The following is a 27,774-nucleotide window of genomic DNA, read 5'->3' on the forward strand; positions in this document are numbered from 1 at the left end:
AATGTGTTCTTGGATCTTTTCCCATAACATGTTTCATTATTGGCAAGAAGCAAATACAGTTATATAAAAAGTTCAGAAGGTAATTTTAAATACTTTCTAATGAGGCAATAAAGCCTTTCATTTAGACTATTTTTTTCAAGCATTGAAAGTAATTGTCATGCCTTGTTTATATCCAAACAATGATACATATGATAAAATGGTAATATAAAGTGCTTTTTAAGTGTGGTAAGTATTCTATCAATCTCTTACATTGAAATAAATACTAACAGAGACTGAGAATATCCATTAAAACTTTATTATTTTATTCTCTTTGCACCAATGTTTGCACACTCTTGAATATCTTCTAGCATGCAAACATCAATAACCACTGACAGTATTTTCAAGTGTATCTAGGCAAGATTTTCTTTCTTGAAAACAGCTAACTTGATCATTTAACATGTCTTTTATTATCACATTCGATTAGGACATATATATTTGGTACTTTAGAAATGCATAATAGGTCTTTGTAGCCTAAAACATACCTTCTGTGCATAGTAAAATAAATATAGGCATCAAATGTGAACTATTATATTTAATGAGATCTGTATTTATCTCAAAATGATGCTGTTCCATACACAGACTTATGATTTTTACCTAGGTTTCCCGTGCAGAGAAACATCAAATAGTAGAAAGAGTAACTAGAAATTAGAATGTATATGTTTACCTCAGAGGTAAGGCTAAGGTTTGAATAGTATTTTGTTTTCTCTAGGAGCCTGAGCACTTCATGTGGGGCTCTTAGGTGTTAAAAATTCACTTGCAGATTTTATTGTGTTTTTGTAAGTTGCGAATAAGAGAGATTTCAAGATAAAATGAAGAAATGGTCCTTAGCATTTCTCTTTCAATTCAGTAAGAGATGTGATTAGGGACTATAACTAGAAAGGGTCACACTGCCACCGTCAAAGCAAGGCACAGGGCATCTCTGGATTACTACCTCTTCCCTGCTGGGAGGAAAAGCAAGACTCTGCCATGGAAACCAGGACACAGAGAGGCTGTGTGAGGCACCCAAGATGGTATTCTGTTACAAAAAGTAGAGCAACTTTAAGAACTGAGTTACTTGTAATCGCCTTAAGAAACAGAACAGAATAAATATCTTAAAAAGCTAAAGCCACATGCAGCTTTTGACATCATAAAAATTTGAATAAAATTAACTCCATACTGTTTCATTCAATGCACATAAATCAGGAGACAAAGTATAACGCAAACTCAGCCTATAATCTGAAGATTTCACTTTAATCACCCAGTCTAGCCCTTATCTCTCTTATGAGCAATGTTCCTGCTACCTCTTTCTAATAGATATGCTAGGAGGTAGCATCGATTCTAAAGTTAGTTTAGCAAGAAATAGACAAGATGAAGTCAATAAATTAGGGCCAGCATAATAAAAACAAGCTACAGAGAATAAACAAAACTGTTTAGAATTCTGATACTGAAACATTGCTAAGACCATATTATTTAGTTGGCAGCATTACATCAATATTTGGAGATCAATACACATGAAAAAAATACTTTCCTCAACACCCACAGAAATAGCACACATTATGCCTTAAAACTGTTTTTAAGGATGGCTTTAACAAGCTTAGTTGCTATGTATTTTTGTAGGAGAAATGTATTTCTATGATTTGTGAATTATTTGATGATAATACAGCAAATGTAGAGCCTAAAAGGAACCGAAAGGAATGATATGTCCATCATTTTACCCAGGGAATGCTGACATGCACGAAGGCTATCACTGTTGGAAAAAACAGTGGATCTGAGAGGTTAATAAAAGCGAGTGTGAAGTGGTTTGGGATGGAGAAAGAACTAACAGCAAGTAAACAAACAACAATGACAACAAAACAAAGCATTTCATGAGATGATAAGTGGGGGAAAAGATGGAAAGATAGATATCACCAAAATAAAATGATAACATAATATCAGTAGTATGGTGGCAGGAAGGTGTCAAAGGAAGAAGGAGGGGGGAGGCAGACAGTAGTAACAACAGGTACACCGTTCATGCAGTGCTGTGGGTTCAGCAAAAAGCGCCAAATCATGGGGGCTGCTCAGTTCAACAGCTGAAACACAGCCATCAAGAACATAAACAGCATTTATCAACCCTTATACATACCCTTTCAAGTAACGAAAGCGTAGCTTTTAGAGCACCCTCAGGTCGTCCAAAAGGAAAACAGTATCTTTAAAAACAAAAGGAGGAACAAAAAAAACCATCAAACATCTAATATTAACCCAAGAGCTAAATGACTACAACTCTGATAACTTGACATTAGTGGAGAACCTTGAAGAGAAAAGGGCGAGCTGGTTTGGAAGTTACTTTAACTGTAAAATTTTACCAAGTCTATGAATCCAAGGTCTTGAACTAGCTAGGCATCAATTATGATGAAAAGAATTATTAAGTTTTCATAATACATTCACTAAAAGAACATACATTAAAGAAGAGCTATTGTAGAGAAATTATTGTATAATATCTAAAACTTTCTTATTTAAAATTTGATATATTAGCTCCAGGAAAAAAAGGAAATAGTTTTCTCATGCCTTTCTATATTCATGTATGGAAGAATAATATATATATACTTCCACTGTATACCAAACTTCTAAGATCAACAATGTTTCAAGACCCTTATTTAGGGACACTACAGTTACTGGTGTTTAATTCTTTCACCTCCCTAGGACACATGCAAACCCTGTGCAGACCTTTCTCAGAAGAGCCAATGTTCCCGTGTTTCTTGTCTGATGTATTCTAACTGCAGAGCAACAACTGGAACTAATGGGACTATTCTGAAACTAAGACCAGACACATCTGTTCAAGGAGAAAGTGGATCCCTTCTAAAGTTAGTGGCCACAGGGTGCTAACAGGTGTATTTTTATTTCATGCCCATCTCCACAGAGCACTGAGAACTGAGCTGGTACATAGCGTGCTGCAGCCACTGGCTTTCTTGACCCAGATTCAGCCAAGATCCCTCTCCCTCCGCGGCTGTAGCGCCCTCCCCAGGATGCAGACTGCAGGCAGCTAGCTGGCTGTCCTTATGCTGCTACCCCACTTTGACTTAGAAATCTGCAAATTAATGAGTTGGAACGGAGTTTGCTTACCTCCATGTCCTACTCAATTATCTAGTGGCCTCAGAATGAAATTATCTCTTCCTGCACTGTAATTTGAATGGATTTATCTAGAAAGCATATAAGTTTCAAGTAAAAATTTGTTTACAAAACTAAATTTTAAAAGAAAGAATAAAAGATGTACTTCTTCCTTTAAAGAATGTATTTGCATTTGTTTGGGGGTTTGTTAGTTTTATAAAAGTTTCTCCAGCATAGATAAATGTAAATGAACATTTTCCAAATCTAGCCACATAGTGTTTCCTTCAGAGTATTAATCGTTTATTAACTGTTAGACCATGTATTTGCTTAGTTTTGCCTCTCTGTACCTCGTTCCCCCCACATTAAGACAATTTATTTTAATAGACTTTTCTGTGCTGTGGTGCTTCTTATGCGTTAGCAAATTAGCAAAGTAGCTTTAATCACTCTGTGTACTCTAAAGCTTAATCCACATTTAAATAAAGCACCACTTGGGTTCTTGTAGTTCCCTCCCCTGCTTAATCTTTTCAGTGTATTTGCATAATCCGCCCGTTGTCTTTCCTATTGTTTATTTCCATTAACCTATGGGGGAAACATTTTATGAATGGAACGTTACTGATCCTCAGATTACATTTAGCATTTCAGGGCTCTGAGGTCCCAATGGGTATGTTCTGAATTAGCATTGGTTGTGCGGGATGTGTAAATAATGCAGCACATTTAGAGTAATCCTGAATCAATAACATACAGAAAATAACTACACAGAAGCTTAACTAATCTTTATAATGCAAGAGTTTTAAAAGAAAGGAATCATTTTGCTCTGCCACCTTTCAGGATAAATATTTTGGGGTTTTGCCTCTCTTGACAGCTATGCACCGGCAAAGCAAAGTGGAAAACATTCAATTATAAAACCACATTTAATACCTAGTCTGAGAAAACTAAAGGCAAGCTCCTTCCCACTTTGCTAAATGAGTTGCAAAGATAAATGAGCCAGGTTACACCCACCATACGATTAGTCACCACCCCCTTCCTTATTTAAATGCAGCATTAATGTTTATTAAAATTCTACGTGCATGGCGCACACTTCCTGCAACAAGCTGTTTTGAAAAAGAGACCTTGCATCCTTTGTGTTTGTTCTGCCTTGCCCCAAATAATTTCTGTTTTAGAAAGTATAAAATAAAAAGACCAAGTCTTAGCTGCTTCTTTTGACATTTGAAATTTATATCCTCACACTGTGCACCTGTGATTTTGCTTCCCGACTTTCCTACCAACTTCCGGCTATGAAAGAGAATTCCTCGGCATTTATATTTTGGGTGCTGGGGACATTGCATGTGACAGAGAAGTGCCATCTGCAGCTATTCTCAACCTCAGTGTTATCTAGTGGGATGGTACAGAATAAATTGCATGTATTTCAACTATAAGATTTTAAAAATTTAAGTTGTAACAAGGAAATTTATGTCCTTCCTCTTACTGCAGGCAACCAGTGATTAACTTTCTATCTTTGGAATGAGATTACATGTCTAGAATCTTACATAAGAGGACATAGATAGTTTGTACATTTTTGTGTCTGAGTCCTCAGTTGGTATTTCATCCCTTTGCATTGGGAGGCAACCACACAATTCTATAAGGATACTGTTTATCTAGTCCTTAATGGCCACTTAGATGGCTAATTTTCATTTTATTATTAACAATTTTGGTATGCACATCCATTCAATCTTTGGTCTACATGGACTTTACTTTCATTTGAGAAAATTCCTAGGTATGAAATAGGTCCTATCTGCAGCAGGTATTGACAAATCTCAGAGTCCACTAACCCAACAGTATAAGAAAGTTCAGATTTGCTGTTCTGAATTGTAAGTATATTAAGAGGTCTATAGGGTTTTGTTTGCTTATTTCTGGCTGGCCATTCTCCTGCTTCAGTCTCTCTAGCATTAGAATTCCAGACTCTGGCCGCCACCCTGGACCTAACTTCAGGGTTAAGTTGAATTTCTCTCATGAATAACGATGTTTCCTTTACATTTTTTCCAGCACATGTAATTTTTATTCCTTCTACTTAATGAAGTTCACCATTTGGGGGTCACCATTTAGTTGTCACACTACTTTAATTGAGGTAGAATAAAAACAGAAAAAATTATGGGGACATGGAAAAGAAAAGAGCCATCAGCTTCAGAATCCAGATGAAGCCTCTGGCCAAGTCAACAATTTCAACACAACTGGAATTGAAATTGTTGAAATCAAAAATTCCAACATAAGTAACATTTGCTGCTGGGAGAATATTTCTTATTTTTTAGAGATATTTTCAAACAAGAATAAAAGATGTGTTTTAATTCTCTTCTGAAATTCTAATATTGTGGTTTGAATTTATCAGTTGTAATCCCACCCATGGCACCTGCGAGGTCACCCTAGAATCCCACCCATGGCTCATGTGCAGGCATTCTGGAATCTCCTCCATTGAAAAATGAGACTGAAAAAGAACATTGTTCTTACCAACCTTTCAGAGGTCACTTAACCACCAGCAGAATACATATGGCTAGAGTTAGGACATTCCAGGTGACTCTGCTTTGAGAAGTCCATACCCACATTCTCAGGAGTGCCTTTTATTCTATTTTCAATAAAGCCTAACTCTGCTTTACACTGTCCCATCTTTAAATTCTTTTCTTTGGTGAAGTCAAATATCAGTTTTACCTGATGGGATGTCCTTAAACCATGAGAACAGCTGCACCTTCTGGAAGTTTTCATAAACTCTGTCTCGCAATGGTGTATTTTTAGGTTGTATGTGTCATGTTTTCACACGGTCTCTAGAGTTCCTATTCATCCTCTGAAGTTTTATTTTAACTTTCAATCTCATTTTTCATTGATAGAAGCTGTCTCATTAAACTTCTCTAAAGACTTTAATAAAAAAATTCCAGCACTTTCCCTTTCCCCATACACTCTTTCCTCTTCCCAAATCACCGCCTCCCTTGTCATCCACCTGTATTATTTTCTTTCCTCCACATTAAATACTTTTTTTCTCACATATCTGATGATCTACATGTATGACCATTTTTCAAAAGTATATTAATTGAAAGTCTAAAGAAGCTGTATGGATGTAGGCAGTTCTTAAGGATGACAATCTTTGTGGAAGGTACCTCTTGCTGAAATCTTAGGGAAGTCTATACTATGTACAGCTGTGGAGTTTTGGTTGTTTTTGTTTGTTTGTTTCTTAGGTTGGTGAAATAGTCAGGAGAAGATAACATGCATGCCTAACTGGCCGCTAGCTTTGGGGGAGTCACATATATGAGCTGGAAGAAGTATGTAGTTCTCAGTTTCATAATAAAGGTTTCTACTACCTTCCTATTGGAACTTTTGACCACAGGTGATGTTTCCTGTGCCCTCCACCTCTGTACAGGTAGCTTCATTTTCTCTGTTATGTAGACTGATAATACTGGTATAGGAGAGCTGTGTAGGGAATGACAGCTGGGGATTTAAGTACTTCTCAGCAGGTTTATAACTCTTGTAGTTAAAGAGAGACAGAATGATTTAAGTTAGAAAAGCTGGCTAGAAACAAGTCAAGCTAAGGCTGGGCATTCATAAGTAAGAATAAGTCTCTGTGTATTTATTTGGGAGCTGGGTGGTGGGCAACCAAAGGGGAGGGGGAATCAAAAAACAAACAAACAAAAACCTACAGACTCACAAAATACATTTAACGGACTCTCTATACCAGAGGCAGCATTTTTAACAACAGTGAATGCAGAAGTAGATCTTCACAAGCACAAAATACAAAAACCTTCTTTAGGTCTGTGTTTGATTTGTAAACCGAAAATGGATGTAGAGAACTAAGTCTAAAGTTTGTAAATTGAATTCCATTATGTTATTGGGATACCGTGATTTTCCACTGTGGGTCTAGCACTAGTGACCGTGTAGGACTGAGTCCTTTGTCTATACATGTGGAGGTGAAGGTGTCAGCCGTAAGCCTCTAGTGTAACCCAACAGATGCCACATTTTCTCCTGGAGGATTTATTGCTCAGTACCATTCTTAGAATCACAATCTCTGAGCTCTTCATATTGCAAACAAGGGACAAGACACAGATTGGACATGTTCAAATGCAAATAACAATTTGGTAGAAATGTATATACATAGAGTTTGCTGGTTTTTTTAAATGACTTAAACCATATAAACATAACATGATAGGCATTTTATAAAACAAAATTAATTGATATAAAATACTTCATAGAGTCTAATAAGAGTAGAAGTAGAAGAAAATATATTTGCATATTTATATTTATGTTTCTAACTATTGGGTTCTTTGAGACTAATTAAAACCAGGACAAGAATATCATTTTGCAAATGATTCTTAGTATTGCTATCTAATCTTTCAAAACAAGAAACACTAGGTGTTCTAGCTTATGTTGTGAATACAAAGATAATTAATGGCTTAAGCAATGAATTTGTTGACTATGTTATACAGGGACAAGTGAAAAGCACAAAAATTGTTACAAGACTTGAGATTATTCTTTGATAGAGAAATTGAGAATGCCTCCATCATGGAGGTGAGAATCTCCTTGCCCACTAGAGCTGGGATGGACAAAACAAAAAACAAAAAACAACAACAACAACAACAACAAAAAAACTACATGAAGACGAAAATGCAAAGGAGAAGTACAGGAAGAGCAGATGGACATTAGAGCAGGAATTGGCTCACGTATAAAAACAGTGGAAACAAACAGCCATTTGGGAAAGAGACCGCAGAATGAATCCTGGATCGTACATTGCGAGCAATTGGGACCTACCGACAATTCTTGAGTGGTGGCAAGGAGATTTAATAAGAAAAAGTATACAGGGGCAGGGATGCAGGATAAAGCATGACTGCAAAAGCAAATACTTGGATCAAACACAATGTATACCTGAAGTGGCTTATCTGGTTTTCTAAAAGGGCAGATAGTCTCTCCTTTATCTCCTCAAACCGTTCTTTTTCTTCCACTGAAACAGTTCCAATTCCATCAGGTCTGGAAAAAAAAAATGAGACTCAGCAATTTGTATTAATAGATTATTTACCTTGAAAGATTTTATACATACAAATGTGTCCCTAAATCATTCAAATAATAAAATAAAAGGCATATTAGCCTTAGCTGTGTTTACACTGGGAATGTAATAGCAATATTTGCAACCATTTGCTTCATAGTTCTTACCCAGAATGAACGGAATGGGTTTATTCTTTTAGGCAGCCTTCAAGGTGAATGATAACAATGAATCGTTTCCAGACACACAGAGAACAACAACTAGTCCTTGAAAATGGCAGGGAAAATGTTCTCTAGTGGAATTAAACATCTGACCAATTAAATGACTATCCCCTGAATGGGACGATTATAAAAATAGACTGAATGCAAATGGAAATGTCTTAACTGCTTCTCTTCCAAATAAAAATAAACAAAACATGAGCCTGGAGATACTCAAGTTTTTTTTTAAGAAAGAGAAAATTTGGATTAATATGTGAATATGTAACTAGTAGATAAGAAATATTTAATAAGTAATACTTAGAAAATTCTCAAAAAATTCTATATCAATTTAAATCTCTGCTTGTATAGCAGTCTTGGGAAATTTGAGAACATAAACGATCCATGCTAATACAGCGTGGAAAACACATTAATCTTCTATTTACTTTAAACCTTATGTACATCAAGAACATCCTTGGCATTTGGTAATGGGCAACAGGCATTTTTCTCATTAGTTTATTTTTAACTGATTATATTTTCTCAAAGATGTGCACTCATTATTCTAGAGTCTTAATATTACTGTTTGTGTAAAAATAGGTAGAAAAAAAGATTATTAAATGCAAAGAGAAATGGTTAGAATTACTTTGCAAACAAGGTTTTAATTTGATGTTTCCCATTTGTGTGTGTGTGTGTGTGCTCATGAATATATATTTCATGCTTGTTAACTAGTCAATTAGGACAAAAGCAATTAACTTGAAAGTTGTACCTTAACCTTGTTGACATAACGATCTTCCAGTCACATCTAAGCATCACTTAAGTATGAGGACTTTGTCCTTATAGACAATAAATAATTTGTGACTTCAGAAATTTGCATGCTGTTGGGATTTAGTCTTTGAAAACATTTCTTGCAATTATAATTAGTTTCTAAACAAAGAAATATTTAATTTTATATTTGTAATAACACACCAGTTACATTTGTCATATAAGAATGCATTTTCAGCGTTATCTAAGGGAAGACCAATGAGAAATTAGTGGTACTGATTTTTCAAGTACTTTTAGGAAGGAGAAAATGCCAATGTGTGAGTTACCCGCATACAAATACACTTAATTTTTCACATACTGTTTCAAAACCATCTTTCACTAAGCAAAGCTTAATACAAAGTTCAGACAATTGTATTAGTTATTACTAATCATTTGTGGCAATGATCACAAAATATCATCTATTTTGTTGCTTTTTTTATTTTTTTAAGACAATGTTTCATATATCCCAGGTTAGCCTCAAGTGGTCTATACAACCAAAAATGACTTTGAATTCCTGATCCATCTCCCAAGTGCTGGATCACAGGCAGGCACCACTGTGCTGGTGATGTGGCTCTCTGAACTGAACCAAGAGCTTTGTGTATGTTAGGCAAACACTATGAACTGAGTTATACCCCCAGTACTATCTGATTATAGTGGTAGTTAATTTATATTTTAATAGATAAAAGCTTGCCTGAAGATCAGAGAATGAAACAGTCCCACTGATCAGCTTTACAGACCAGGCAGTTAGTGACACACACCTTTAATCCCAGTAGCCATACTAGCTTGCCATAGAAACTAGGCGGCAGTGGTGAACGCCTTTGATCCCAGCACTAGAGAGAAATATAAGATGTGAGGAGACAGCTCTCACACAGTCTCATCCTAATATTTCTGGAGGTAGGGTCGCCATCTTGGACTGAGGTAGAGGTAAGAGCCAGTAGCTGGCTGCTTTGCTTATTCTGACCTTCAGGTTGAGCTCCAATTTCTGTCTCTGGATTTTTACTAGTCGTGCTACATCTGACAGTCTCATGGAAAGCATTAGCCTTAGACTTTGGGCATTCAGGTACAAACTAGTCTTAAATTATGTTGTTACACAGACAGCAATAAGAATCCATTCCATACAGTTAGTGACAGTAGACTGTTTCAGAGTGAGCCATGAAAATTTGGTAAAAGATCAAGGCATTTCCCATACTGATGATGAGTATGTTGATCTGACAGTTGCTGCATCGTGAGGCTTGAGTGACTGGTCTTGTTTCAACTGACTGATGAAATCGTGTTCTGCAATCAAGGAGCACTGCTTGTCTGGCAGGACAGAATACAGTTTCGGGCAATGGATAGTGAGAAAGATGAGTCTGAGGGGAGGGGTTCTATCAACTATTTATCAAGTGATGAATACCACCAAGTGCATAAAAACACTGTTAGTTCACCAACTTTATTATAACAAGTATAACTCAAAGACATAAAATACACTGGATGATTTAAATTTGCCTTTATCCACCCCCCCCCTTTTAAAATAAGTGCACTGTATAAGAAAAACTACGGGATATTAGGAATTTGTAGTAGCCTTCTAATCTAGAATATCAGGGATGAATGACAACTTGGCTGTGATCAAGCTTCAGGGGAGTAGCTTAAGAGGGTTTAATAATAAAGACAAATAATTCTTATGTTATCAACAGTGTTCTGTTCAGGGGCTGGGGAGATGGCTCAGAGGTTAAGAGCATTGCCTGCTCTTCCAAAGGTCCTGAGTTCAATTCCCAGCAACCACATGGTGGCTCACAACCATCTGTAATGGGGTTTGGTGCCCTCTTCTGGCCTACAGCATACACACAGACAGAATTATGAGTACATAATAAATAAATAAATATTTAAAAAAAAAACAGTGTTCTGTTCAATATCGTTGTCAAAAGAAACATTGTAATTATTCATTATAGAATCAAACTATGCACCCAGCATTGGATAAGTGGGTTTTTTTGTTTGTTTTTTGTTTTTGTTTTTGCAGAGTAAAAACAAATGTTTTTAATATGTTTTAAATGTTCCTAATAGTCTTGTCTGTAGTTTCCAATATAGAAGGATGATGGGGTTCACGAAGGTGAGGTTTCATCTCCAAAAATAGAGGGGGCAGAAGACTGGAATTGAAGTTGAGTCTCCTACAGTCTGAAGCTAGTGTTCTTAATGTCCATACCTTACTTGATTTCTCTTAAAAAATAATGTAGAAAAGCATATTAGACAACAACGAGGACCCTAAGAGAGACATACATGGATCTAATCTACATGGATAGTAGAAAAAGACAAGATCTCCTGAGTAAATTGGTAGCATGGGGACCTTAAGAGAGGGTTGAAGGGGAGGGGAAAGGAAGGGAAGGGAGCAGAGAAAAATGTAGAGCTCAATAAAAATCAATAAAAAATAGTGAAGAACAGAAAATCTTATTTATCCTGGATGATTGGAGTTGTATATGAGAAGCAATAACACAGACAACATTTTTAAAATTCTTATCAATGTCACACATTTTCTACGTTACTTATGTAAGGTGCAAAACTTAAAATCTAGAAGTTTAACAACAATGCCTCTTATCTACTTAGCTGAGGATGTTAACAACGGAAGCTGTAAAACCTTGCTCTTTTACATACCATAAATATGTTCACTGAAGCCCTGAGAGAAATCTTAAAGTAGTTACTGCAATTTCTGAATAGGTTTTAGTAGCATTAGAATAATATGAATTTTATTCATTTAATTTCTTATTTCTTTTATGCATATGAATGCTTTGCCTGTATGTATGTCTGTTCTCTACATGCATGCCCAGTGCCCATAGAGGCCAGAAGAGGGCATCAGATGCCCCGGAACTGGAGTTAGAGACAGTTGTGAGGTGCCTTGTGGGTACTTGGAATCAAACCCGAGTCTTCTGGTCAATGGATTAGAGCTGTCAGTGCTTTTATCCACTGAGCTAACTCTCAAGTCATCATAATAGGTAGTTTTGTAGAACAAAATAATAGATCTATTAGAACTCAACCATCCCCTTGCTTCTTTCTCCATTTCTCTTATAAGACTAGCCATGACCAGTTCTCCTTGATCATTGCACTAGCCCTTCAGGTTTGCTCATCCAACCCCGTCTTTGTCAAGTATAAGCAGCATGTTACTGTGAGTGCCTTCAAAAGTGGAGCTGATCACATCTCTCTTGGCTTAATACGCTGTAAATGATGACACGGCTCACAAGCCAAGGCCTTTCTATTCGTCTGCAACACGTTCCCTGCTCCCCTCCCTTACTTGCCAGTCCTCCCACTCCATCCTCTTAACTGGTCTCACCGTCTGCTGCGATGAGTCACTTCCTGTTTTCACGGCCTGCTTTTTCCTCCTTTCCATTCTTTATCACTGTCTATTGTGCGTAAGGCCAGTTGGTACTGTGAAATAATTACAAATTATTTATTCTTTGTCTCTTTCTTGCTCTATCTCTGGTATCTGACATGCTGGTTGAGACAGTGTGCATGTTCCAAGGAAACATAGTCATGAAACAAAGGAATACCACTCAGGAAGTGAGAACAGCTACTGTCCGTGGTAAGACAGCACAGAAACCGTGTTTCCCATCTAAAGACAGGTAAACGCTCACCATTCCTCAGTAGGTATTAGCGGCGTTAAAGTTACCTGGCATATATGTATCACAGAGCAGTATAAAGGATGGGAAGTTTGGTAAAAGGCAACCAGGAGCACGGGTTGTAGCTGAAGTACTTGGGTAGAAAAAAGCACTCTAACAGAGGAAATATCTGTTTAGACGTAGCAGAAAATCCCTAGTGTTTAGTTGTCATTTTCGTTAGCCTCAAACTGATTTACTTTAAAATCTCAAGAAGATAATTCTTCTCCTGAGGTATAAAAGAAAAAAAAATATTAACATCCCTTTTACATTGATAAAAAGATTGGCAAAATGTAGTTATTTAAAATTCTAACATAAATGAACAATTTCCTCCACCTGGATGTTACCTGGGGTTTAACTCTATGGCTGACAAATAGTGAAGCCGTTCTACTGAGAAGAAAATGTGCCCTCGTGGATTGAGATTGAATATCCTCATTTTTGTTCTTTTTTGGACTTGTAGCAATTGAAGTAATGAGATTTCCATAAAAACAGGGTGCTCTGTGAAAGAAGCTCGAGTCACCAAGTCTAAACACCGATTGGAAGTGGAAATCTTTTTACATGCAGATGAAATCAAACTATAACAGGGAGGCCCTTCTTGGATTATTAAGCAGCTAAATAATGAATACAGTGGTATATGTTCATATTTCAAAGATTATTTAAGGACATAACTCATATGTTAAACCTTCTGTCACTGATGCCCAAGTGATTATACATCATGTTTTAATTTTAGAGAGACGATCATATATACATATGCATCTGCATATACACATGCTTATTTGCATATGGTATCCGCACACATGCAGGAAAAGTGCATTTTATTTGAGATGAAGATCCACTAAAATTACTCCTGAGGGCTGTATCGAGTAGTTGGTTTTGAGTGTGTGTGTGTGTATGTGTGTGAACTTGACATAAACTAGAGTCATCAGAGGAAGGAGATTCAGTTGAGGAAAGGCCTCCATGAGACCCAACTGTAAGGCATTTTCTCACTTAATGGTCAGTGGGGGAGGACCCAATCCATGGTAGGTGGTGCCATCCTTAGGCTATTGGTCCTGGCTTTTACAAGAAGGTGAGCTGAGCAAGCCACTGGAAGCCAGTTAGCAGCTCCCCTCCATGTCGTTGGCATCAGCTCCTGCCTCAGGAACCTTGCCCTGTTTTAGTTCCTGTCCTGACTTCCTTCAGTGATGAACAGCAATGCTGAAGTGTAAGTCCAATACACCCTTTCCTCCCCAACTTGCTTTTTTGGTCATGGTGTTTTGTAGCAGCAAGAGAAACCATAACCAAGACAAGGGCTATATAGTAATTTTAATTCTTCTATGGATTAAGGTATTTTTAACTTGTAGTATTAGTCAACATGGCAGATTGAGGTGTTGTGTGACCCTTTCCTTGATGAGTCATAAACAAAACGTCTAGTCACCTGAGACATAGAGCTAACAACAGACCAAAGTAAGGATACCACTGAAGTCCATCTTGGTGAACCAATGAATTTTATGTGGTCACTTACAGGAATGTTGGGAAGGGGTTACTTACAGTAGCAGACATAACCCAAAGATAGTCAAATGCACCAAAAAGCCACATCAGCATGGGTGACAGCTCACACAAGCTGGAAATACAGACTACACGGCGCAACTTAACATGCAGCTCAACAATGTTGGAAACTCGTTCAGTCAGCTCAGATGATCTGAGCCTCTTCCAAGCACCTCAGCCAATGTGTTGCTTCCAGGCTGCTTGGCTGGTCTGTTTCTTTCTGGAGGCTCAGCTGTTCTAAGCCTCTTCTAAACAGCTGAGGTTGTCTGAGAGTATCTCTCATCAATCCTTTTGGCTTATATAAGCTTGAGGACTGAGAGACCTAGTGTGTCTGGCCAGGTTCAGGGACACCCTGAAGCTTTTATGTTGTTAATTCCCTGAGGTTAATGAGCTTCTCTGCAGGATGGAATGTTTTGACCTCCCTTTTTACCTTCTCAGTCCCAACAAACTTTCCCTCCAAAATGGAGGTTTATCACCAAGAAAACTGTCTCACCACAGTTATTAAAAGTGGAAAAAAGTTAGATACGATGGACTTCTCGTTTTGATTAATAGTTTTACCAGCAGTAAGTATAAAATGTGATAAAGTTGACTAGAAAAACATAATGCAGGAAAGAAAGTTAAACAATATTATTTATCCAACTTTCTATAGTCTAATAGAAAACAAGTAAGAAATAAGTCCCTATAAAGGAAAATGTTACATAACCTCTACTTAAAAAAATTAGAGGTAATGGTACAAAAATGGGTTTTAGCATTCAGTGTTTGAGTAGAAAAGAAAGTTAAAGAGTCTACTTACATGCTAGGATATGGACAAAAGGCATAGCGATACTTTCTGTGCTTGAAGAATTTATGGTTTATATATTCGAGATTTCTTTTTAATAGTCTAAGAATTTTCAGAAGTCCGTGATACCAAAGAAAAATAATTTTAGCATGTCTAAGAACCATTTTTTTGTGTATAAAATTGAGCACAGATGGTTTGCTGTTTGTATTTTCCAAAACACGCTGTAAAGGACAAAGGAATAATATCTCTGGAGATGCTCTAGGATCACAGGATGAACAACCCCAAGCACCCTCTCAACAACACAGATTATGCTGCCTTCCCTGAAATTCACAGTAAAACTGTATTAAGAAGCTGAGATGTCTGCTAGCAACAGAATCCATTGAACTTTAAGTGGCACTTCTAAAGATTACTTAACTAAAGGTATCGGTTGTAGAATATTAATTAAGATGGGTTACATGTGTTTATGCTGTGGAATATTTGTTTAAAGATGCAAAGATATGTTGTATCCTTTATGATGCATTTGTTTAACTTTGTGAAGCTATGTTATTTTGCCTGTCTAAAATACCTGATTGGGCTAATAAGGAGCTAATTGGCCAATAACAAGGCAGGAGAAAGGACAGGCAGGACTGTCAGACAGAGAGAATAAATAGGAGAAGAAATCTAGGAGAAGATTGAGAACTGGGAAAAGGAGAGAGGAAAAGGCCAGTGATCAGTCACCTAGCCAGATGGAAAAAGAGGGAAATAAAAGATATAGAGAAATAGGAAAAGGTAAAAGCCAAAAGGCAAAAGATAGATGGGAAAATATAAGAAAAGCTGCCTAGAAATAAGCCAGACTAAGCCTGGGCAGTCATAAGAAAGAATAAGCCTCCTTGTGATTATTGGAGAGTTAGGTTGTGGGCCCTCAAAGAGCCAAAAGAGTAAACAACAGGTTTCCCCTACTTTTTCCTTAAAAGTTACCACCTAGAGTCTACGAGCTCATGCTCTCTTACTGAAAACTACTGTAGCTGTTATAGTGACTTTCCAGCTTTTATCAGCTGGACAATCTCTAGACACTTGGGGGCTAACTGAGCCCCAAATCTTTAGGCATGTACGGGGACAGAATGCTCTGGAAGTATGGATGAATGAGCCAAAAGTGACACTGAATAAAAACAGACAGATTTTATCGATGTTATAGACTTCTTCCAAACTCACTCTACTCTTTGGGTAAGTTTTTTTGTCTTGGTTTTTACCGAACTGGAGGCAAAGGACTGGGAGCAGAGAAGGGAGTGAAACCGTGGCTGGGATGTAAAATAAATATATATTTTTTTATTTATTTAAAAACAAATGTCAAAAGAGCTTATTTGCAGGTAACGAGGAGGCAAATGCTACAGGGTAGGGGGCATCTTGTCTCCTTTCTTCTCCTCTGAGGAATGTCTGACATCCCCGTTTCCCCTAGAGAGCGTGACAAGGGGAGAGACACCTGGAGGGTGGTATTTCTGATTGTCAATTCTGCCTGCAGCACAGCAGGTAAAGCCACTTTGCACTTCGTGTATTTCCCACCAATATCCATTTGTGAACAGGATGGAAAGGAGAGGAAGTCCCGGTGCGAGAATAGAAATGGCGGGAGATGATGACGGGGAAACAATAGGCCCTCTTCTTTGTTTCCCAGCCAGTGTCACGTCCCCTGTTTCAGTCAGAATGAGCTAACATCTGGGTGAGGACATGCTACAGAAACAGCGCTGTTCCCTCTTCTCTAGTTGTCAATATACGGAGGAAATTACTTATATCCACGCCTTCTCATTGGGAAAAACAGATGTTCTATGAAAAAATTTTGAAAAGATGAGATTTCGAAATGATGTTCACTCTTACTCTTTTCCAAAACATTTTTTTTTATTTTTGAAATTAAAATATAATCACATTATTTGCACCTTCTCTTTCCTCTCTCCAACCCTTCTTAGTACCTCACCCAACTCTTTTATGGTTTATGATACCCTCTCTTAGGATCCTTTCTTTGCATTTTGGTACATTTTGATTTCTTGGAGATTTTGCATATGAGTAGACACTTCTGCAGTGTAAGCAGAAATTTCAGTTTATAAGGTCACAAAACTGGATGGTGTTGTTTCTAGGCTGTGCCAAATACAAAGAGGTATTTGATAGCTAGTGTCTCTTGGGAACACACAAAGAAACAAAATTTTTTAGAGCAATTCAAACTAAGATGACTGCTGTAAGCAACTCTAGATTGCAAGAAAACAAAATGTCAAAAGAAATTTAAATTAAAAATAGAATTGAGATCTCCACATAGAGTTCTTCAATATTTATTTATAATCTATCACCTATCTATATAGCTATATATCACTGATTCCCTCATATTTAATATTGTATTTAAAAATATATGTTTTAAACAAAGAACTTTATAGACATTAGAGTCAAGGAATTCAGAAAAATAATACAGAATAAAAATTTCTTATAAAATGCCAACCAGAAACAACTGGAAGTACCATTCTAGTTTTCTTTCTATAAATCAATAGATATATGATTCAATTTTATTACTTTAATGAGCTTAGTAGATAACTTAAATATTCTAATATATCTTTCTATTGGAAGACTATTTCATCAGATGGCATATCCACATAATTTTCTTCTAGCATTAATTTGGAAGTTTTCCCTCTAATTTAGCTATCAGAAATCGCACTTTAATAACTAGTTTTGTACTTAAATCATGTATTTTTTTTCCTTGGGAAAAGTCTCTGGTGTATGTATACTGCTAAGTTAAACATATGACATACTTGAGTATTTGATACATTGTAAAATTTTTCTTTTCTTTCCTTCTTTCTTTCTTTCTTTCTTTCTTTCTTTCTTTCTTTCTTTCTTTCTTTCTTCTCTCTCTCCTCTCTTTGTCTCTTTCTTTCTTTTTTAGTTTTTGAGACAGGGCTTCTTTGTGTGTATTCCTGACTGTCCTGGGACTTGCTCTGTAGATCAGGCTGGCCTCAGACTCACCAAGATCTACTTGCCTCTGCTTCCCAATGACTGGGATTAAAGGCATGCACCATCACCACTCAGTGTAAAGTTGCTTTTTAAAAAGAAAGGACTTGTCTTGCAGTCTGACCTGTAGTGTTTGAAATCATCAATTTTAATGTGATAGCATTAACAGTGGTCTTTATAATTTGTTATGATTATTTTTAATTTTATATGTAACAGCCACATTCTTTTTTTTTTTTTTTGAGACAGGGTTTCTCTGTGGTTTTGGAGTCTGTCCTGGAACTAGCTCTTGTAGACCAGGCTGGTCTCGAACTCACAGAGATCCGCCTGCCTCTGCCTCCCGAGTGCGAGTGCTGGGATTAAAGGCGTGCGCCACCACCGCCTGGCCACATTCTTTATAATATAAAATTCTACACTTAAAATGACAGCCACCTTGCTATGTAGTTTGGGCCATTTTCATGTACCATAAAGTCACTCAATTGAGTCAATTAAAGTATTTAGCTATTATTTGACTCAGTGTTGTTAAAAAGAAAAATGGTTTGGGACATGCCAAACTGTCCAAACATGGTCCATGAAAGAAGCTGTGTGAGATTTCTGAGAGCTTGTGAGAAAAGTCCAAGTAAAGAAGAGCCTGGTAACCGTGTTTATCCATCACATGGGTTGTTCCTAGACTGCTTTCATGCTCCTCCCAGGAGTAGTGAGCAGGAGTGGGGTTGCTTCAGGTTACACATCATCTGCTCCTATGCACGGTTTGTCCTCACGAGTGCATGCAGCCTAAACTCCTGTGAACCTTGCTCATGTCATCTTCTTTAATCCCAAGAATATAAACTGTCTGATGCTCAGGATAAAGTTGGCTATTGCATGAGATTTTAGTCTGCCTCATTTTTAGGACCCTCTCTCACAGATTCACACAGCCAATATGAATGTCACACCACACTCAACCAGATAATGTCAAATCACAATCAAGGAAGAGAGTGAAGACCTAAGGGGAATTGAGCTGGTTTTGTATGTAGCTTTAAATGTTCAGCCGTGTACCTGGTAAATATTCAAATATAACTGTCATAAAATACACAAGAGAGATGATAACCTCAGTGAGCCAAAGGAAGAAGGTGTTCCAAACTGTAACCCCCCCCAAAAAAAACCTAGAACAAAACAGTAAAAGTTAATTTATTTTCATTAGTATGCATATTAATAGTAAAGGGACTGAACTGACTAAAATATTAATCACACTAGAAACCTAAATCAGAAATTATCTTAGTGTTGTATCACACACTAAAATTCAAGACTAAAGAAAATTCAAAATGTATGAACAAACACATATGAGACAAATACAAAAAGAAAGTAACAATAATAGTCTAAATACATTTCACAAATCAATACTCCTTATGGTATGGGTCACCAAGTAATAATGTTCACAGGAAGACTGATGAATTTCAAGCTTGACTGTGTCTAATAAAATGGCTTCAGACTATGCAAAGCAGAATGAACAGAAATTAAAGAAAGTGTAGTAGCAATAGCAGGTTTCCACATGCCATGGTCATAACTCCGCAGATCTAACAGGCAGAATTTGGTAAGGACTAGAAGACATGAACCACTGCTTGCCCTAACTACGACAAGGTAAAAAAGCAACTTTTGAATCATTTTTAGAATTTTGATATTTGATACATACGTAATCATAAAGAAAATCCCCATAACTTAAAAAGAATTGGCATTTCACAGATCACATAATAAAATGAGGTTTAGATCAAGTCTCAAGAATTTCAATGAATAAAATTTCTTGAAAGAATTCTTAATATTTCCTACATAGAAGATTTATAATATGTTGCAAAAACAACATTTAGGAGGGTATATTGTCTCAAACCCCTCATTAAGGCAGAATATATGATCCACTATGAATCAGGAAGAAATTATGGAGAAAAATTCCTCAAAATCAAGGAAGAAAAGAAATGGAGGGAAAGAAAACAATCCAAGACAAGGAAGAGAGCTTTCAGGGTGGTGGGAAGAAGACCACCTTACCAACAACTGTAAGAACTAGATTGCAGAGTGGGCTTTACCCCATGTGAATTTGAAAATGCAAACCAACAACTAAACAAGCAACAACACAGAAACAGGATGCCCAGGGATTTCTAGACGAACTGTATATTGTCACAAATGCATGATGTCACCTCACTAAAGATGATGGGAGATAAGCTGCTGACCTATTGGATACTGGAGAGCTCTTCACTAGAACCAGAGGTAATAGATTAAAGAGACGGTACACAGTGCTGGACTCCAGTTGGCAAGCACTGAGTAGGGCTGCTACCTATGTTAGGTTGTACTCCTTAGGAGATGGAGAGTGAGCGGTGGGGGTCAGCAGCTTCCGTGGCAGATAAGGATGAAGGAAAAGTTAAAGCCAATGCTGTAGTTCTGGGTTAGCAATATACATCTTGTTTCGGTCTGAGGCTCACCTGTTGTGTCCCATATATACTAAAACACCCTTTTCTTGCCTCTCTTCCTCGGTGGCTCCTTATTTGGTGCTTTAGAAAAATCCCAAAGTTGCTTAACATGAACAGAAAACAGAGGAAACTGATCATGTGACCTCAGTAACTGTTTTTCAAGATGCAATCTGTCTCCCTGCCTAGTTGACAATAGAATTCCTTCCTCCAGCTTTAGACTGTGCTTCTGTTAGTCTTCCATTAGGCCTACAATGGTTCCAAGCAACATGGTGAAAGGCACTACAAGATTCTAGAAAATGATTCCGGCTGGAAGCTTGTTTATGGAATACTCCACCCACTACGGAGCTGAACAATCACTAGAGCACTTGTGCTTCTAAAGCAAGACCAGCAGAAGCCCATGCATCTGATTCAGGTTGAGCCTCCTTAATGAAAAAAAGTCTGAAATCCAAAACTTTTCCATCAGCATTGCTCAGTCACAGCTGGGGTGTCTGAGCAGTAAAATTTATACAAACACCTCCTAATTCAAAAACATTTGAAACCAGAAACACTTGTTGTCCCAATTGTTTTTTATAAGGGGTAGAAAACTTACACAGTATATAAAAAAAAGGTCAAAACATGATACTTCGACGATGTCTGATTACGAACAAATTTTTTGGTTTTTTTTTAATTAATTTATTTATTAAAGATTTCTGTCTCTTCCCTGCCACCGCCTCCCATTTCCCTCCTCCTCCCCTATTCAAGTCCCCCTCCCTTGTCAGCCCAAAGAGCAATCAGGGTTCCCTGCCCTGTGGGAAGTCCAAGGACTACCCACCTCCATCCAGGTCTAGTAAGGTGAGCATCTAAACTGCCTAGGCTCCCACAAAGCCAGTACGTGCAGTAGGATCAAAAACCTACTGCCGTTGTTCTTGAGTTCTCGGTAGTCCTCATTGTCCGCTATGTTCAGCAAGTCCGGTTTTATCCCAGGCTTTTTCAGATCCAGGCCAGCTGGCCTTGGTGAGTTCCCGATAGAACATCCCCATTGTCTCAGTGTGTGGGTGCACCCCTCGCGGTCCTGAGTTCCTTGCTCGTGCTCCCCCTCCTTCTGCTCCTGATTTGGACCTTGAGATTTCTGTCCAGTGCTCCAATGTGGGTCTCTGTCTCTGTCTCCTTTCATTGCCGGATGAAGGTTAATATTCAGGAGGATGCCTATATGTTTTTCTTTGGGTTCTCCTTTGTTCACATAGGTTTATTTGCTCTATTTAGGAACCAAAGGAGGTAGGCAGCATTAATGTTCTTAGTCATAGGTAAAGGAACAGGTAAAGAGTTGTGGCTCACAAAGATTAGGACTAGTTGTTCAAAGTCAAACAGCTAGTAAGTAGAAGAGTTGGAAACAAGAACACAAATGTTTTGTTTCCCATGCCAGTGCTATTAGGTCATATCAAGTCTCTCCTCTCCCAGTGTTATTTTTCTCTTGTGTTAAGAGTGCATATTTACCCTGTATCATGTTGAGCTAAGTTGGACAGGTAAAGATAATATTTAGAATGTGTGACCAAAGCAGATTTAGGGATGTTCTATATTTTACCAAAAATTTAAAGACATCACATGATTCATATCTGAAAGGCACTCACTCATCTTACCCTTCAGCTCTTGTACATTTAACACGCTGGCTGAAATCAGCCACTGATGGTACTTTATTTGGCTTCATACTCCCTGGAAATGAGCCTCTGCACTTAAAATTTTGGTGATATTTACATCTGAATTTCTTTTGACAAGGTCTCATGTAGACTTGGCTGGCATCAAGCTAGTCATATAATATAAAATGATCTTGAATTTCTGGTCCTCCTGTCCCCTCCTCTAACATGCTGGGATTGCAGTATTAAAATATCATTTCTTTAAGCTGTCTACCTAAGCCTAGAGTAAGAGGCAGTAGTGAAAACCCTTAAGACCCTCCTTGATTCATGATCTGTTTTACTAAAATATGTATTCCTATCTCTAAAATAAGAATGGAGAGGTATAAACAAGGGGAATGTTAGCATCCATACAGATAGAAGTGCCAAAATATGATGACCTGACAGGTGCCCAGTAAGGTTTTCTCCCATCCTGTGCTATGATCTGGAAGCCACAGAAAAAAGAGGGTGATTTTTATATATGCTACAGTCAAATTGCACACTTCTACCTCCTACTTGCAAGCCAGTACATCAGAACTCTCCTTTGATAATCACGTAACAGATCCCAGATGGCTTTACCAAAGAAAGAAGAATGGGGGCCTACTATATTGTAGGTCTTACATTAAACTGGGACATAAAAGCCATTTTACGTTGCGGCTTTCATTTTTCCACCCCTGATGTGCCTTACAAAATCAAGCCTTATAAGCACACATATCAGCCTCGAACTTTGCCCTTCGGATGTATTGTTTCTCGCATCTCTTTTCACCTAGCTGCCAGCCCTCTGTGGAACAGTCATTGTGAGGGGCTGTGTTATTCATGGGCCTGTGTGGTTATCTTCCTGCCGGAGTGGGTCCCTTTCTGTCCTTGACTCACTTTTTCTTTCTTCTTTTCTTCTTTCTGTTTTCCTCTGTGTCGGTACCAGCCAAGCCTTTTCTGTTTACCTCTATTCTTTCAGATTTCAGAGAGCTATTCAGAGAAGATGCAGCCCACAGAATGCGCACACCCCAGCAGCTCAGCGCTGCTTGATGGGATGTGCTTCCTGAAAAAACTCACTCCAGACGCGGCGGCCGCTGCTGCCGTCCTTCACTCCAGCTAACAACAAAAGGTGAGCCTTCTTCCCTTTCAAATTTTTTTTGTCAGAGGTGGTTTTCAGGCAATGAACAAAACCACTCTCTGCGGATCTTGACAGCTGTAAAAAGAATCAGCCAAATGAATGGTGGTAGATTGCAGAAAAGTAGGGATTTGACACTGGCATCGCTCTGCACAAAACGTCGATGTAGACAAACATGGGAGACATGCAGCACCGGGGCACATTCTCATGAAGGGAGTGGTTACACTAGAGTACTCTGTTAGCAAAGATATTAGCAGTATAAGCACACGCGCACTGCAATATTTCTGTGTAGTAGAAGGTAGAGCGGCTGGACTACAGGCTTTCTGCATTTTCTCCTTCCTCATGGCTTACATCTTCCTGCCTGGGAGGTGGGTGTTAGGACCACACACCAGACAAATAGCAGCTGATGCTGATAAAGAGTCTCTATATTCATCCAGTGTCTTGATATTACTGTTCCCTCCTTTCATACCTAAGAACTCCAGAATTCCAGGAGGTTAAGTAGTTTTCCAACCTAGTTGAGTCTGCAAATTTCAGAGTCGGGATTCCAGTAGACATGCTTGGGCACTTTTATTCTTTGATCATGGGGGAAGAACATTCCTGAATGGCAGTTCTTGGACTGCAAACATCACAGGAAATGCCACAACTCTTGGCGTATTTTCGATGACGTCTGTCCTAAGCTGAAGTATGAATCTCCTTCAAACTCCACTTCTTCTTTTCTCTTTATTAAGTTGCATCCACCTACATGTTGAATCAGAGACCAACTTACTGTGTATATTTTAACTTTTTAAAAAGTGGATTTAATGGGGAAATGATGTAAACTATGCAGGGACATATAAACACACTTACTAGCCACTTATCCCCTAGCTGTTGCAATGCCTCCTGGGTCCTGGGCGTTCAATGACAAACATCTCAGTGTGGGGGCAGCAATCACAGATGCAGAGAGAATGGGAAAGCAGACCCAATGACAAAGTCACAGGATCCTAGAAGACCACATCCCCTCTAGGGTGTGTGCTACTGTTCTCTTACATGCCTCTCTCTCCTTTTCTGATAACTCACCCCCACCCCACTTAAATATATACTAAATCTGTTTCTTAATAAACACCAACTTCGCTACATAAAATTACCTTATCATTATGAAGAAAGGATTATTTTGCAGACTAAACGTAACTATAGCAACCTAGAATTCAAATCCGGTCTCCTCTCAGGCAGGGGCAAGCACACCCGGGTGCTTCAGGAGCGTTACATTAAAATATGTCTCAGACACACAAAATTTGGGGGCTCATTAGTTGAATTTTTCCGTCAGTGTTTGCAATTTAGTTCTACCTTTTAGCATCAATCACTAAAGCACTCTGATCATGTAATTGTCACTGGGTTTGTTTCAAGGAAATGTTTCCAGCTCCCAGTGCATCTGTCCCACGCTGGGATGTTTTCTCATTCAAAGCCCAGGACCCAGGAGGCACTGCAATAGCTAGGGGATAAGTGGCTCCAGGTAAAGAGCCCTTGACACTTGCTATTAAAGAAGAGCCATCCATGTCCCTGAACCAGCTCCCTAACCCCAAATGTACTGAACAGAGGGTTCCCTTTTGGGGAAATGGGAGAATCTAAAACAACCACAAAAATTAACTACAATTGGCAACATTTTCCTACTACTCAAGCAAGCGTGGGCCCAATGACAAGTGAAAACATCCCAAGACTAAGATCAACTTGATTTTTATTGTGGACTGTGGAATGGCAGCAGTAGTGATTTCAACTAAGTTTCACTGTACCCATTGTAACTTACAAGAGTTTTAGGACCCGAAGAAAGCAAAATATCACATGAAAATTAACAGGTTATATGGGATAAGACTATATGTAAGTAAAATTTGTAAGACAGAAATGTGGCAATGATGGGAAAACATTGATAGCAAGGCTCAGAATCTATTTTTAATTTAATAATAGAATGGAAATGACTAAGAGCTTTGGGGTCATATATGGTTTTTAAAAGCTAACCTTTAATTTTGAAGGTGATTGTTGGCTCACTAATGAAAGGCTAAGAGAGAGAAAAAAAAGGCTGGAATTAGGACTGATAATTACAAATTAAAAATGGAGAAACTTGTGTGGTAATATAGGGACAAAATATTGAAAGTGACAACAAATTGGGTCAAAGGGAGAAAATAAAAATGCTCAGCTAGAGGTCAGGAGTCCATTAATAGAAGAGATACTGAGACAAACAATGAATTCCTTCTTGTACTGAATATTTATTAAACACTTATTTTGTATCAGGAGTATTACTAGCTCCTATAGAAACTACAAGAGTTTGTCCAAAAGCTGGCTTGATGAAATCCTACATTTAATTTTAGATTTGGAAGGTTGACAGTATTACTCTAGACCATTTCAGATGCTAAATGTTTGTAGAATCCTGTAGCTTTGTAGAATAAATAGGTGGGGACTGGCCAACATATAGAGGTCACAGTGGAAGCAGCAGAAGTGGGAAAGATGTGGGCTAACAACAACAACAACAACAACAACAACAACAACAACAACAACAACAACAACAACAGGAATCTTCAAAAGAAGAGTCCAGGCTTGGGAACCACACTTAGGAAACTGGAGGACCAGGAAGTATTAGCGAAAGGATAGTTGAAATGAACAAATGAAGGCATGAATGAATGAATGAGTGGATGCAAAAGCACAAATAACTGGAGAACCAAGGAAGGTGAGGCCAGAAGAAGAAGAAACTAACCAGGGCAATGGTGAGAGAGGTTTGATGAAATCCTAGAGTTTACTTTCCACATAGGAGGTTGAAGGCATTAGGAGAACATTCCAGGTGTCAACTGTTAGTAACAAGGAACCTCGTAGCTGACATAACAATACTTCAGACAATATGAGTCAATTTTTTAAAAATACTAATGTAACAGTTTTTTTTTTGTTTGTTTTTTTTTTTTTGTTTTTTCGAGACAGGGTTTCTCTGTGGCTTTGGAGCCTGTCCTGGAACTAGCTCTGTAGACCAGGCTGGTCTCGAACTCACAGAGATCCGCCTGTCTCTGCCTCCCGAGTGCTGGGATTAAAGGCGTGCGCCACCACCGCCCGGCTAATGTAACAGTTTTTAAGTGCTCTACATTTACTAATATGCTTCATTTCCAGCTATGATTCATGACTTTGCTTCTCTGAAGGTGGGAACTCTGGAAAACATGGTGAAATTCATCCAAGTTTCTTGGTTATTAATTATCTATTTGAAGAAGGATGTTCTGACTTTTGAATTCCGTGGCCATTAGGTCATGCTGTAAATAACCTGAAACTTAGCCAGGTTTTTGCAAAGAAAGGAAAGGAAACTGCAGATACACAAGATAAAAATAATTAAAATCAGAAGGGTTAGACTATATGGACCTCAGTTATAGGGGGAGCCTTAACAAAGGTAATCTGTAGATAATTTTCGGAGGACAAAGTCATAAGTGAGTTTTCAAGCCCAGAGGTACTGAACTATAGAGGGTTACACTAGGTGATTCTTTCTTCTGTCTTAGTAAAAGAAGAGGTGATTTCAGTGGCTTAGAATCCTAATACAAAATACTAGCTCCAGAAATGGAAGCTAGGAAAGGGGTTGGGCAGAATCTTAGCCTGAGTATGGTATCTGATTCTGCTTTAGCATTGAAAGTTTATTCCATAACGGCTAAGAAAAGGTCTTTAGGTCTGCATCATCCTGCAGGAAATCCTCCCCAGGCACGCACATGCACGACAATAGGAATCATCCGGACACTTGAGCTATACAGAACCAGGTGGCCCTGGAGAAGAAAAGGCAACTTGCACTCTTATGGATATGTTCTCTGTCTCTCTCTCTCTTTCAAGTGGTTTCGCCAGCAAAAAGAAACATAAAGTGCAGCTCACCTAAATCAACAGCATATTGATGTACATTTTTCCTTTGTGTGAGTTTTTTTTTCCTCCTAAGAAGTACCTGCTATTTACAGCCTGTTACTAGGTGATAATGGCCAAGCACGTTCTCCCCATCTTCCAGGCAACCCTATACATTTCACCAAGTATTTGCAAGTCAAAATACCTGTTGCCGTGCACGTGAGAGGCACAGAATGCAAAGCTGTAATGGAGCAGGGTGGGGTCAATGACAGCACCGTTTTCTGAATGTTCCATCAGTTCTGTAAGGTAGCAGAGATGCCTGTGACAGCCTCGCACACCATAGCGGGCACAGTATTCATCTAACACAAACACTTGGCCAGGGCTAAACCACCCCTGCAAGAGAAAAGAAAAAGACAGGTTTTTCCTGGCTAAGATTTGTTTTTCTGTATGCACTTTTAGGCATTGCAAGTAGCAGCAGCAGCAGCAGCAGCAGAGTGTCTCTTAGTGTTTGCTTTGTTGATCATCAGTTTTGGAAGTGACTTGAGGCACTGACAATCTAATATCTCTGAGACAATGTGCGGCACACTGCTCTTCTCTGTTGCTACTCAAAAGTAGCCAAATTCTATTCAGAGGACTTGTTTACATTCGTCAGTCACAACAAGTGATGTTCCCTAAACTCTGATTTATTTAGGAGTCAGTTAAAAAGAGAATAAGGTGGCATGGGGGGATAGGGAGGAAAGGGAGGGAAGTGGGGAAAATGTATAGCTCAATTAAAAACAATAATACA

General features: G+C 38.2%; 1 protein-coding gene across 7 annotated transcripts in view; it reads right to left on the minus strand.

Annotated features, from left to right (window-relative positions):
- Nucleotides 1–27,774, minus strand: part of Cadps2 (calcium dependent secretion activator 2) — a 520,741-nt gene that overhangs the window by 122,219 nt on the left and 370,748 nt on the right. For all 7 annotated transcript variants that reach the window (XM_026788548.1, XM_026788546.1, XM_026788543.1 and 4 more), the window contains exons 13-15: nucleotides 27,193–27,380; nucleotides 7,981–8,082; nucleotides 2,141–2,204 (exon numbers count right to left, since the gene is read on the minus strand). In XM_026788548.1, the coding sequence (XP_026644349.1) occupies nucleotides 2,141–2,204; nucleotides 7,981–8,082; nucleotides 27,193–27,380 (354 nt within the window). The remainder of the gene's footprint in view (nucleotides 1–2,140; nucleotides 2,205–7,980; nucleotides 8,083–27,192; nucleotides 27,381–27,774) is intronic.

The sequence above is a fragment of the Microtus ochrogaster genome, unplaced genomic scaffold (assembly GCF_000317375.1).
Source record: "Microtus ochrogaster isolate Prairie Vole_2 unplaced genomic scaffold, MicOch1.0 UNK4, whole genome shotgun sequence".
NCBI classification, from domain to species: domain Eukaryota; kingdom Metazoa; phylum Chordata; class Mammalia; order Rodentia; family Cricetidae; genus Microtus; species Microtus ochrogaster.